General features: G+C 42.7%; 2 protein-coding genes across 5 annotated transcripts in view; one reads left to right on the plus strand and one right to left on the minus strand.

Moving 5' to 3' along the window:
• smarca1 (SWI/SNF related, matrix associated, actin dependent regulator of chromatin, subfamily a, member 1) overlaps positions 1-10,286 on the minus strand; it is a 26,534-nt gene extending 16,248 nt beyond the window's left edge. For 3 of the 4 annotated variants that reach the window (XM_042093094.1, XM_042093093.1, XM_042093091.1), the window contains exons 1-10: positions 8,239-8,397; positions 7,367-7,450; positions 6,028-6,194; positions 5,526-5,626; positions 5,054-5,154; positions 4,608-4,787; positions 4,327-4,482; positions 1,468-1,599; positions 1,013-1,081; positions 693-802 (exon numbers count right to left, since the gene is read on the minus strand). In XM_042093094.1, the coding sequence (XP_041949028.1) occupies positions 693-802; positions 1,013-1,081; positions 1,468-1,599; positions 4,327-4,482; positions 4,608-4,787; positions 5,054-5,154; positions 5,526-5,626; positions 6,028-6,194; positions 7,367-7,450; positions 8,239-8,295 (1,157 nt within the window). In that variant the 5' untranslated portion in view covers positions 8,296-8,397. Of the gene's footprint in view, positions 1-692; positions 803-1,012; positions 1,082-1,467; positions 1,600-4,326; positions 4,483-4,607; positions 4,788-5,053; positions 5,155-5,525; positions 5,627-6,027; positions 6,195-7,366; positions 7,451-8,238; positions 8,398-10,280 lie in introns of those variants that run through there. The other variant, XM_042093092.1, reaches the window with a different exon arrangement.
• gab3 (GRB2 associated binding protein 3) overlaps positions 8,849-12,563 on the plus strand; it is a 23,579-nt gene continuing 19,864 nt past the window's right edge. Inside the window, 2 exon segments of the mRNA XM_042093101.1 lie at positions 8,849-9,515; positions 10,170-10,489. Of these exon segments, the coding sequence (XP_041949035.1) occupies positions 10,415-10,489 (75 nt within the window). The 5' untranslated portion in view covers positions 8,849-9,515; positions 10,170-10,414.

A 12,563-nucleotide genomic window follows, 5' to 3' on the forward strand; every position in this document is an offset into this window, starting at 1 on the left:
TTTTATGGAGATGTGCAAAAGTTGGAGAAAGTCAGATATGTGTGTGTGTGTGTGTGTGTGTGTGTGTGTGTGTGTGTGTGTGTGTGTGTGTGTGTTTTGACGTGTGATGAAATAAGAAAATAAATAAAAGGTCTGTAGCATAGGGAGAGGGATGTAAAAGTGCTAAAAGTCTTGTAGGTGTGTGTGTGTGTGGGGGGGGCGGGGTCATGAGTGCTGAGGAGTGAATGAGTGCAAAGTCAGTATAGTGTGAGTTCAGAGTTGGGAAATGTTTGAGAGTGCTGAAGAGTGAATGTGTGCAAAGTCAGTATAGTGTGAGTTCAGAGTTCGGATGGCCTGGGGATAAAAACTTCTCCTGAGTCTCTCAGTTCTGGCTTATGCAGGATATGCTGCTTTTGATCGATAAAACTGTCTTGTTTGTAGAACTACTACTTTCTGTCACACATCGACTCATTTAAATAGATGATTGTTATGGCCAAAGGCCAGTTGTTAGTTCCATCTCTCTCGCTGCCAAATTAGCCTATCCCAAGATTCTGTTGATCCTTAGCTTTGTGAAATCACTGTTTTACTTACTTACTAAAGAGTACATCATAGCATAATTTCAACCAAGCAGTGGTATAAGTTATGAATAATGGACGGGTTTGTGGTACTTGGGAGAGGTTTTGGGGTATCAGGGGTGCCGTTGGGGTACGTACCACTCGCGTTGCATTTTGCTGAGTCCCAGGTAGATCTTTACCTCCGTCTTAGGCGGGAGACTTTTCTCCACGTCCGCTTTGATCCTCCTCAAAAGAAACGGCCTCAGAACCTACCCACAAAAACCCAACAGTGTGAGTGTGTGTGTATGATATGGTGTGTGTGTGTGTGGTATGGTGTGTGAGTGCTTGTGTGTGTGTGCATATGTGTTTGTGTGTGTGTGTGTGTGCGTGCGTGTGTGTTTGTTTTCATCTCATGATCTCATGTCTGCAGGGAGGCAGAGAGAAGTGAGGAGGAGTGTCAGTGTTTATGTAACACTTACTGCGTGCAGTCTCTCCACCAGCTTCTGATCACCGAGACAGTTATTAGTGTCAAACCACGAGTCGAAGTCCTGAGAAGTATAAAAAGAGACAGAACAAGAGAAAGAGGGAGTGAGAGTATGAGAGATAAGTGAAAGCAGCATCTTTGAACAACTAAAAATCACCTCCTGCTGTTTTCTCCTTTCAATCAAGAGCACAACACACATACACAAAAGAAAGAACATGCACACACAGAACATACACACACACACACACACACACACACACACACACACACACACACACACACTAAGAGTTTATGGAGTGCAGAGCTTACTGAACCCCACGTTCCTGACTGAGCTAATCAAAGATGACAGTTAAAATGATCAGACTGATTTCAGGATAGGGCAGCAATCCTTCCATGACTTGTTTAGTGTAGCATTTAGTGTATGTGTGTGTGTGTGTGTGTGAGACTCACATTAGCAGAGTTGAAGACATCTGGGAGGAGGAAGTTAAGCAGAGACCAGAGCTCATGGAGGTTGTTCTGAAGGGGCGTACCAGTCAAAAGAAGCCGATTGGTTGTCTTGAACTCACGCACAATCTCTGACAGCTAATAAGAAATATAATCACACACACACAAAACATGTTTTAAATAAGCTATGTGGCCTAAGTCCACACAACTGTTGGGCTGGAGGGACAATTGCTTCAATTACAATTAATTCAAAATTGCAGTTTTGGAGCATCAAATTATAGATCTGTAGGACAACAGCATGTTAGCATAAAGGAATGAACGCTGTGGTGTAGTGATGCATGGGTATAACAGAATCGGTAATTTATTCTTCTTTGGATTGGTTGAAGGAGCTCTACAGGCACAAACAGTTCTACAAAAAAACAGTACAAACTGTAGCTTTAGGGTTTATAGTTAACAGATGTTATGGTTTTGGATTAAGACGGGAGAGCGAGAATGTGTCTGTGAATGAAAGAGAGAGAGAAAGTGAGAGAGAGAGTAAGAGAGTCTTAAATAAAGAGTCACTATTGTTTCTGCATTTCAACAATAAAGAACACTATATTCAGCTTTCGCAACAATCTGTTATGCAAACTTTTTGGGCAAACAAAATAATACAACTCGCTTTGTTGTAGCCTACAGTGCAAATCCTTGATGTTTGTGCCAGTGTCTGTAAAGAAGGAGTGTAAGGCGGCACACATCCCAGGCCAACACTGGATGGGTGCAGGATCCAGTACAAGAGAACGAGAATAAGGAATGATCCGCACACCAGGTAGCTTCCATTCAAGTCTCTGCAGTTTTTCCCCAGGTAAGTCTAAGAAAGAGCCGCATGGCTCCAAACGTCACAAACCAAATTAAAAAAAACTTTTTGTGCCGGTGTCTATCAGATAAAGAAACATTATGTCTATTATGATATTACCATATTCAATGGTATGGATTCAATCGCTATATAGGCATATTTTTGTGGGTCTGGCGGTGTGGATTGGCTCTCATGACTTGTCGGGTGGGTGGGGGTGTTAAAAAAACATTCCCAAAAATGTTCCCATATGCTGATACAACAATGATATGTTAATTGCCAAAATTACTTATTTTTATAAACTCTATGGTTAAACTACACAAAAAAATATCAGAATAACAAATTCACTGTGTTTTAACAATTAACAATAATAGTACTGACTGCACTTCAAGCCAACCAAACCACACATCAAGAGATAGAGAGAAAGAAAGACACAACAATATTAATAGGGTATCTGCACATTTTCCAAGTGCAAATTTAAAGACGTTTAAGACCTTTTCAAGACATCTAAATGAAAAAAATTAAGACTATACCACGGCAAAAAGATACATACGACAACTTAAAAAAGTTTTATGCAATAGTTTTTTTTTCCTACTAATTTTAACCCCCACCCAATTTTGTATGTCTACAGAAGTTACCAAATATATTTTGATGAAAGAAAAATAATTGTGTGTGAATTACCTTCACAGCTATAAATGCCCAATTTTAGGGTCTGGGCTGCTTGCTTTTGAAGCTGGCTGTACATATTTGCTTGTGCTTACTGGCTGAGGCTGACTGTTCTTCACCTGCGTCTGTAGTAGCCTAGGCTACTTCCCAAAGACATGTGCACTGGACTGGATTCCCTTCAATATTTTAGAAAAGTTAGACTAAGCTATTTAAATATTTTAATAGGCCTACTTTATATAATTTACTATGTGCATCTATTGTCCTATATGCAGCACAGCAAATTAAAGTTAATCCACTACTTTACATTGTGCATACCAGTTGTATCTAAACCAACCAAAGCTTGACTGAAACATCGTAAAACCATTGACTTTAATTTAAATTAATTAAGAGACAGGCCCTCCTCGCATGATCCTGCTGAAAACTGCTGGTTTCATCTCAAGCACGCACGTATTATGAACGCATGTTTTTTTTTTATGTAGCCAGTCGCCGACATTCAAAAAATATGCAGTTATATTTCACAACTTTTGCGAAGTAGGCCTACTGGGAAACGCTGGCAAGCAAGCTGCTGACATATTACAGGTAGGCTAGCAACACACGCTGGAAAGATGCAAACAGGTCCACTTAACATGTACAGTATTTCCTCCTGATTCTTTTTTTTTTTCTTTTTCTGGCAGTCCGTGGTTCCTTCATAAATTGCGCAGCAAATTATCAGACGAGTGACATAAGCACTGCACATAATTTGACCAGCAGTCTTCGCGTCCATAGTTTGTGAAACGATTCTGCGTCCGAGCAAAGATTCTACATGCCCAGCGCAACTCCAAAAAGGAGGACAAATGCGCGTCCGGCTTGAGGCTGCGCCGGACGCCGGACAGGGCTTTTAAAATCCATATGTCTGGCCTAAATTCGAACGTATGGCTAACTTATTGTTAACTGGCTTACCAACTCTTTCTCCCGCTGACGTAGGCTACCTGCGTATCTCAGGCCTCGGCTACACCACGAAAACGTCAGGCATATTTGTACATACTGTATTATTACCGTTTTCACATCTTTAACCACACCCGTGAAAAATATCTTCACTCTGCAACCACTACACTTCCTCCCGTAGCCTGCATTTTAAATACACGAAACGGGATGGAGACATTTCACTCGCTGGCAGTAACATACGCAAATGTAATACCTCCCTTTCGAAAATTCAAGACATCCCAGACAATTTAAGACTTTTTTAGGCCTTAAAACCTGAAAGTTGTATTTAAGACTTTTTAAGGATCCGCGGGAACCCTGTATTATGTTATAATATTATGTTATGTTACATACTTCCCAGTATGTTTCTGTTTGTATGTTCATTAAAATGTCTATAACAATTCACCCACCTTAGACTTCTCATTCTTTATCCTATGGGCCTCGTCGATGACCAGGTATCTCCAGTTGAACTTCTTGAAGACGGACTTCTCTCTGATGACCATCTCGTAGGAGGTCACGCACACGTCCCACTCGCCCGGCATCATCACGTCACGGATGAACGCCGCCTGGACACACACACACACACAGCACACACAGGGAACCAAGTCTCACCAGTCGGACCTGACAAGCACGCGATGGGAAAGACTGTGTGACAGACTGAGGGGTGGGGAGGCAGGGCCGAGTTTTTTACCCTCGCATCTTTGTCTCCAATGAGGCAGACGGCTTTCAGAGTGGGGACCCAGCGCTTGAACTCGTTCATCCAGTTGTGCAGGGTGGACTTGGGCACCAACACCATGTGGGGACCGGGGATGTTGCGATAGTGTTTCAGGTAGCCCAGCAAGGCTATGGTCTGCAAAGTCTTCCCCAAACCCTGTTGACCAAAAGCACAATACACATCAAACCTATAGGCAACAATAAACACATATGCTGCAAATCAAGGATTAGGGGGACCTAACAATTCCACTTAACATTGATGATTGGATCATGATTAAATCAAAGAATTTAAAAACAATTAAGAACCATTGTCACCCTCTAACAGAAACTGATTTTGCTACGCTTGTAGGGGGGTTCGGTGTTCAAAGTGGATCCTAAATTGTACAGAGAGGATAAAGAAGTCGATATAAACAGCTCAGTTACCATCTCATCAGCCAGGATACCATTGATTCCATTCTCATAGAGAGAGATCATCCAGTTCAGGCCTCGTATTTGGTAGTCTCTCAAAGTGCCATTCTTCACATCTATTTGTTTATGCAAAAACACACACGTACACACAAATGCAAAGGTGTGCAAAAGAAAAGTGTGATTGTCAGTAAACATTAAAGAATGATGTTAGCAATGACTTGCTTATCAGCTTGGCTACATAGTCACTATATAAACTTGCTCTTTTTGAAGCTTCTTAAAGATAAAATAAACATATAACTTATTCATATTCTGTCATAACTATTCACTATAAAGATGACCTTGTAAGAAAAATCTTCCTAAAACTATTTACCAGTATATTTACATTTTAAATAACAAATAAATAAAAAATAATAACATGTTACTTAATCTGTCAATCTTTTTCATAATCCTATTACAAGCCCACAGAAGAAAGAGGGTCACCACATACATGAGGGGGACTCCTCGAAGCGCACAAGCACGTTTGCAGCCTTGCGACTCTCTGATAGGAGCTCCTCATCCTCCTCCTGTTCAGTGCGACGGTGGCGGTTGCTTCAGGCACAGGCAGACACACATTAGTTAGTACAGTCATTTCTGGTGTATTAGCTGCATTGTGTATAAACCGCAGGACAGTGTTTCATGCAAATAATTAAAAAATAAAACCTATGTGCTGTATTAACTGCACTGTGTATTAACCACAGTGCCCAATAGGTCAATGAATCAGAATCAGCTAATTATTTAATCATAAAGAATGAAAAAAAAAATGCATTCCCATGTATAGCCCACCCCTGTGTATTAACCTTATAGCTGAAGAAATTTTGCCTTGGTTAATACGTGGGGAAGATACAGTAATCGTGCGCTGGCCAACATCAGCAGCGACCGACCGACCACCATCCTCACATGGGCCATACATACACCTTGGTGAGACCCAAAGGCTAACGGCTCTGACTCACTCGCCCACAGACAGGAGGTTCTGCTTCTCGTCCTGCTTGATGCGGGGTCTCCCCACACGCACCTTCAGGGGCGAGGTGGGGGATTTCTGCGAGGCCGGCTGGATGAAGTGAGCAAAGAGCTCCGTCTGCTTCAGCAGGAACTCGAAGCGGTTCGCTCGGTCCGTTCTCTGAAGGATTGTGTTAGTAAACACATAATATACTTCATTTAACGTAAGTAATTATTGTGTGTACCGATTTCATTAGTACCCCTACACTACACTTAATAACAGTATTATAATCTGCAGAGATGCAAATGTCCGGCTTCAGAAGTAAAAGTCCTACCATATATTGTTCCTACCTTTGCAATTAACACAGGTGATTTCAGGTAGAAACAATATGTCTCTGATAATCTGTTACATATCTATCATCTAACAGTAACTGGAACTAAATACTGACAATGTTAACCAGTAAGATATCTTTTAATAGAAATCCCCCAATGAAAATTGCTTGGAATTCTTAAAGCTGCAGTTGGCAAGTTTGACAAATTGAGGGTACCAAAATTTTGAATGTTTACAACTCTCATGCCCCTCCCCCACTACCACCGAGCACCCTCTTATCGAGTTTGTGCTTGTCAGTGCACACCAGACTACAATAGACAGTCAGATTTCACACAGCCCTGCTCTGATTGGACCAGAAGAACCGGGAGCTGTGGATTTTTGCAAAACAAATAGGCTCTAGGTGGAGGTAGAGGTTTTTTTTCCTAAAACCGGCTGATTTATGTTGTTCTGTCGGAGCATAGTGTCGGTTTCAGTGAATATGATCAAAAAAATCTTGCCAACTGCAGCTTTAATGTAAATCTTGCTTCAAAAGACAAATATAGTTATGTCACAGATATGTTATGGCAGATGTCACAGACATCATGACAGTAGGTATCCGTCGATTTGACATTGACAATACCATTAACTATCAAGACAACACTCATTTTTTACGTCACAACAGCCTATTAAGTTGTCACAGCATCATAAAGTCATGACAAGTACCGATTATGGTGACATAAAACAGTTATATCCCTGGACACTGTCTGTTATTATAACTATTTAAAACAGCATATGACATCGGGCATGACAGGATTATTACATGGTTTGTATTAGTTTTATGAAGCAGGGTTCAAGTGAATGTTGGCCCCATGCTATATATTCACATACCATATTATTTGAACCACTTCCCTGTGCAAATACAAAGTTTACAATTTACAAAACCTTTAACAGCTGTATGATTTTGTCAAGTACACCCATGTGCATCATGCATGCACTGCGGCTGTCTGGGCCTTTAGTTACGCATAAGACAACTTGTCGCTCACCCTCTTCTCTTCATACTCCGGGTCGACGGTGCCCTCTTTCGCGGCTGCCTTGGGTGGGGGCTTCAGATGAAAGGGTGGCTCGTTCTGGGCAGACACAAATTCACACCGAAATTCACAGAGATTCATGCCCACCTGTTTAATATGCTAATATACATTACACTATTATGCTACACCTATCGTTTTATTCCACCAATTGGGTGATTGTCTCCTGTTTGTTTTGAGAGTTTGTGTATGGCCATGTGTAACTTGTTTCAGTCTTGGCATGACGCCATGACTAAACACTCAACCATGTGTCACGTGTTCAAGTTCACTTTAATGAAAGTAAACAGCAAAACACTAGTGTCGCAGTGTGAGCAGTAATTCTACTCGTTGAATAGAAATGTGATTATTTTGTCTAGGCATATCACTGTGCTGTTGCTGGCCAAAGAACCAACCAGAGAGGGCTCTATCGAACCAGCAACAAGCAATGGGAGAGCTTTGCCTTTGACAGAACTACCACTGACGTACGAACGACGGCGTGCGGTGGTTTGTGGTAGCTCAGAGTACCCAGGCTACCGTTATTGCAGTGGCATACAGATCAGATCTGACTGACACAGTTGCAAGTTCGAGACACTCGTGTGTTCACACCACATGATAATAACATGATAATGCCGTTCCTGTTGCTGCCACAAGAGTCGTCACTGCGTGCGCGAGCACTTCAGAGTGTCTTCATAAACAACATGACGTTAGTGCTTCGTTCAACATCTGCAGCTGTACAGTTGTGCTCTCCGCCTTCCCGCCATATTCTCTCCGTTTGCTGAAAAGCAGCAAACTTCTGCACGGTGTTTTTTTCCATGTAAAAAGCAGAAAAACGCATGCTCATTTCCCCTTACCTCCTCCGACTCCTGCTTGGCATCGCGGGAAGTGGAGGGTACCTCTTCGTCAGACATTACGCCAATACACAGGTCCTTATCCTGAATTATTTTTTATCAGACAGTAAGTTATACATGGCAAAATAAGCGTCTACGTCATTATCAGACAGCACATTCCTGGCACACGCCCCCTTCATAAAAGTGACAATCCCGCGATGTTAGAGCACTGAATTCTCGCGATAACTGATATAGTCAGTAATAGCAGCTCTATAATAGTAAGCAGTGAAATGGTAGGCTCGAATATGTCAAAACAAGGTAGGCTAAATATAGCTGATTTAATGCTATCGGTGCCTTTATTGTTATACCACCAAATTAAATTGAGCTTAGAACATACCAAGGAACATGCAAAAAGTTACCAATGCTTATGAGACTAGTCCTATCATATTAATGTGCTTTACATAGCCAAATGTCTACAAACCTTTAAAAGTAAGCAAGTGGTGACAGTAAGGTCGAAACTCTTCAGCATCAGATATCCTTGAGCACCACCTAGCTCTGTCTGATTGTGCCATGTTCAAGAGAGTCAAGAAAGGTAGAGTTGTGTGTGTGTGGGGGGGGGGGGGTCAGTAAGAGTGAAGAAGGGGAAGAGCAGAGCACAGGGAGTGCACCTGAACAAAAAGAGGTGTATTGGCAGAGCAGAGGCCACATTCTTCCCAATTTGGCCAGAATAAAAGAGGTGTAGAGACAACAACAACAAAAAAAAAAAAAAAAAGCGTTATCTCTGAAGATCAGTGAGACAGAACAGAAGAGGCGTGAGCGGTCGGCAATTGTAAGACAGAGAGAGTGCGTCACAGAGTGACACTTCTTGTGGCACAGCAGTGTACTTGGATGTGTTGGAAAGAATGACAGAAGAGGTAAATATGTGGGCAAAATAATCCTTTGTCTAGATATCCATGAAAAGAAGGGGAGGAGGAGACAGAGATCCCATAACATAGCATATGGGAGATTCAATGCAGTGGCCCTCTTGGTATGACAAAATCCTAAAGGCACTCAGCCATGACAGACAAAACATTGCAATAGTAGGCTACTGCAAAAGCGTAGGCTGTCCATCTCACTGAATACTCAATTTGCCACACAAGCAGGCTGTATGACTTACAATATGATTTGTGTGTGAGTCACTTTAAGGTGTGCTGTATGAGTCCACACCAGAAACCAGTGATTTGAGTGCCAGGGATTTACACAATGGGAAATGGACACTTGATGTCCATCACTCTTTTCCATTATCTTTTGTCTATGATGAGGTAAGCATTCTTTTCAAATCCACCTCTACTAAAAGTTGGTTCTATTTTCCTTTGGCTTTAAAAACAAAACAACTTGTCACCACAAGGTGGCGATCAGTTATCAGTCTTTGGCCCCAACCCTCAAAATAACTGAAATATTTTGTTTTAATGTTTTCTTGAAAAATAACATTTTCTGCTATTAATACTACCACAGCTACTACTTCTGTTTATACTGGTGCTCTATGATGCTACCTACAATATTTGTCACCATATTTTCAGTAGGCTACACACATTTCAGTATATTCACACTTGTGTGTGCTTTAATCCACACCTTCTTACACACATTGTCACACACACACACATTCACACACACACACACACACCCATATGTTATGATAGAGGTCAAGTGCTTCCCCGCACATTTGTGCCGTTACAGGGAGGGACGAATTTCCTTTTCTGTGAAATAACCCCGCTACACAACCACCACCACCACCTCCACCCCATCCACTCTGATACTCTGCATGCGTACTGACGAAGAGATACACACATGCTCACACCCATGCATGCACACACACGCCCTTCTCGCTCAGACGAACTGGCACACCTCTCCCCCCCCCCCTCTCCCTCCCTCTCTCTCTCTCTCACACACTCTCTCCCTCCCTCTCTTCCTCTCAGTCTCTTCGTGTGATCAATGGCATGACTTCCTCCTTGTGGCAGCTGGGGATTGAACACAGGGTCCTCTCTGCTCTGTTTTCAGTCTGACAGCAGCAGTGGCAGCCTCAGCACTGAAGAGCACACCAGAGGACAGGCAGATCACACACGCACGCACACACACACACACACACAGACTCCTACACGCAGAGGGAGAGAGAGAAACACACACACACATGTACACACTGTGGATTCCGTGAGCAGGCAACATGAGTGCGGACGATGTGGTGTTTACCGGCTGGCTCGTCAAGTCCCCACCAGAGAAGAAGCTCAATACCAGATATGTGAGTGTAAACACTACGACCGGACCGTTTGTGTGTGCAGCTGTATAACTTACATGTGTTTAATGTGTGTTTATGTGTGTGTGTGTGTGTGTGTGTGTGTGTGTGTGTGTGTGTGTGTGTGTGTGTGTGTGTGTGTGCGTGCGTGTTTGCATGTATATGCTACTGTGATGTATGTGGACAAGCTCTACTAGAGTGGCAATCACTACTGCAGTAGTGTTAGAGCCATGTTTGTGGAAGTCCCCGCAGCCACAGTGCTCTTCCTCTGACAGATGTCCAGTGTCATCCTGCCGGCTCTGTTAGTCTGCGGTGCGATGTGCTGTAGCATTTGAGTTGTATTTAAGTTTTGCTGTGCAGTAGCTCCTAGTACTGTTTGTCTATGTGCATGTGTTTGTCTGTGTTTGTCTGTCTGTTTGTCTGTGTGTGTGTGTGTGTGTGTGTGTGTGTGTGTGTGTGTGTGTGTGTGTGTGTGTGTGTGTGTATGTGTGTGTATGTGTTGTCCTTTTGTGTCATCAGCACAATGTGGACATTTTTATGTAATTTTGTCACAGCCGTGTGTTGTGTAGCGTGTAGTCACAAGACACTGTGAGCTTGCTGTTCTTGTTATGAGTGTCTTAATGGAAAGCTGTTATTTTACCTGTCTGTTGTATGACATGGTCGTTGTGTGCCTCCATTCTCAGAAAAGGGACTTTTCACTAATAAACAATGCCTCAGAGTTTCTACTGAGAACTCACAATCGTTTCTGGAACTATTTCTGAATCCTTCAAGCAATCAGGTTTACAGTATAGCTCCCCTAAAGGAACTGGATAGAACCCTCAGGGAAAGGGCAGTTTCCACACAGAACATTTCCCTATACAAAGAACCATTTGTTGGCTAAAGAATGTTTTAGCTAGTAGTCTTAAAGGGCTGTGTTGTGAAGACAAGCTGAAATATGCTTATCTTTTTTCAGATAATCTTTACTAACTGTCTGTGCGGTGTCTAGTGCCTGTGTTCAACCCTGTTATGTGACTTGTCAGGATCATGTCAGACACGTCAGACTTTTGTACCTGCATTGAGTGACAATGTATTGTCTTTATCGTGATCCTGTTTTTTTCCTTCAGTGATTTTCCCTTGCTGTCTTGTTCACATATACCGGTAGTCCTCCATAACAGTGTGATGCTGTCCTTGCTTGCTTATAGTAACAGTCATTGTTGCTCATGATGTTACCTCTCGTGTTATTTACCAGGAACTGCCTGCTTCCCTGCTTTTCCACTTCCTGCTCGTCTTGTCCTCTCACTCACTGACAGCAAACACAGACATACACACACACACACAAACACACACACACACACACACACACACACACACACACACACACACACACACACACACACACACACACACACACACCACAAAAACACACCATTTATTTAAAACAACAATATGCAGCACTCTGTCCAACACACACATGTTGCCGCTGAAAGCACACACACGTTTGTCTGCCTTTCGCCATTTTCATATGAGCTGGTTTCAATAAGCCTGTTTTTGCATTTGCCCACACTATTTGTTTAGATGTGTAATCTGCCACAGTTGTAAGTCTCTCTGTCGTGGGGAGGGGATGTTGTTGTGGTTTTCTTGTAACACCTCTATGCCCATTTTGGTTAATTGGGCAGCCGTGGCCCACTGGTTAGCACTCTGGACTTGTAACCGGAGGGTTGCCGGTTTGAGCCCCGACCAGTGGGCCGCGGCTGAAGTGCCCTTGAGCAAGGCACCTAACCCCTCACTGCTCCCCGAGCGCTGCCGTTGTAGCAGGCAGCTCACTGTGCTGGGATTAGTGTGTGCTTCACCTCACTGTGTGTACACTGTGTGCTGTTTGTGTTTCACTAATTCACCGACTGGGTTAAATGCAGAGACCAAATTTCCCTCACGGGATAAAAAAAAAAGTAAATATACTTAATTGCTGGTGTGCAAGAATCTTGAAGAATCACATCAAACCCTTTACTCCTTGCTGTATCTTTTTAACTCCTTACTGAACAAACTATGTCCAGTGTTGTGACGACATTCGGGCCCATACATGTACACAAATATGAATAGCCTC

This window comes from Alosa sapidissima, chromosome 5 (genome assembly GCF_018492685.1).
Source record: "Alosa sapidissima isolate fAloSap1 chromosome 5, fAloSap1.pri, whole genome shotgun sequence".
Lineage (NCBI taxonomy): Eukaryota > Metazoa > Chordata > Actinopteri > Clupeiformes > Clupeidae > Alosa > Alosa sapidissima.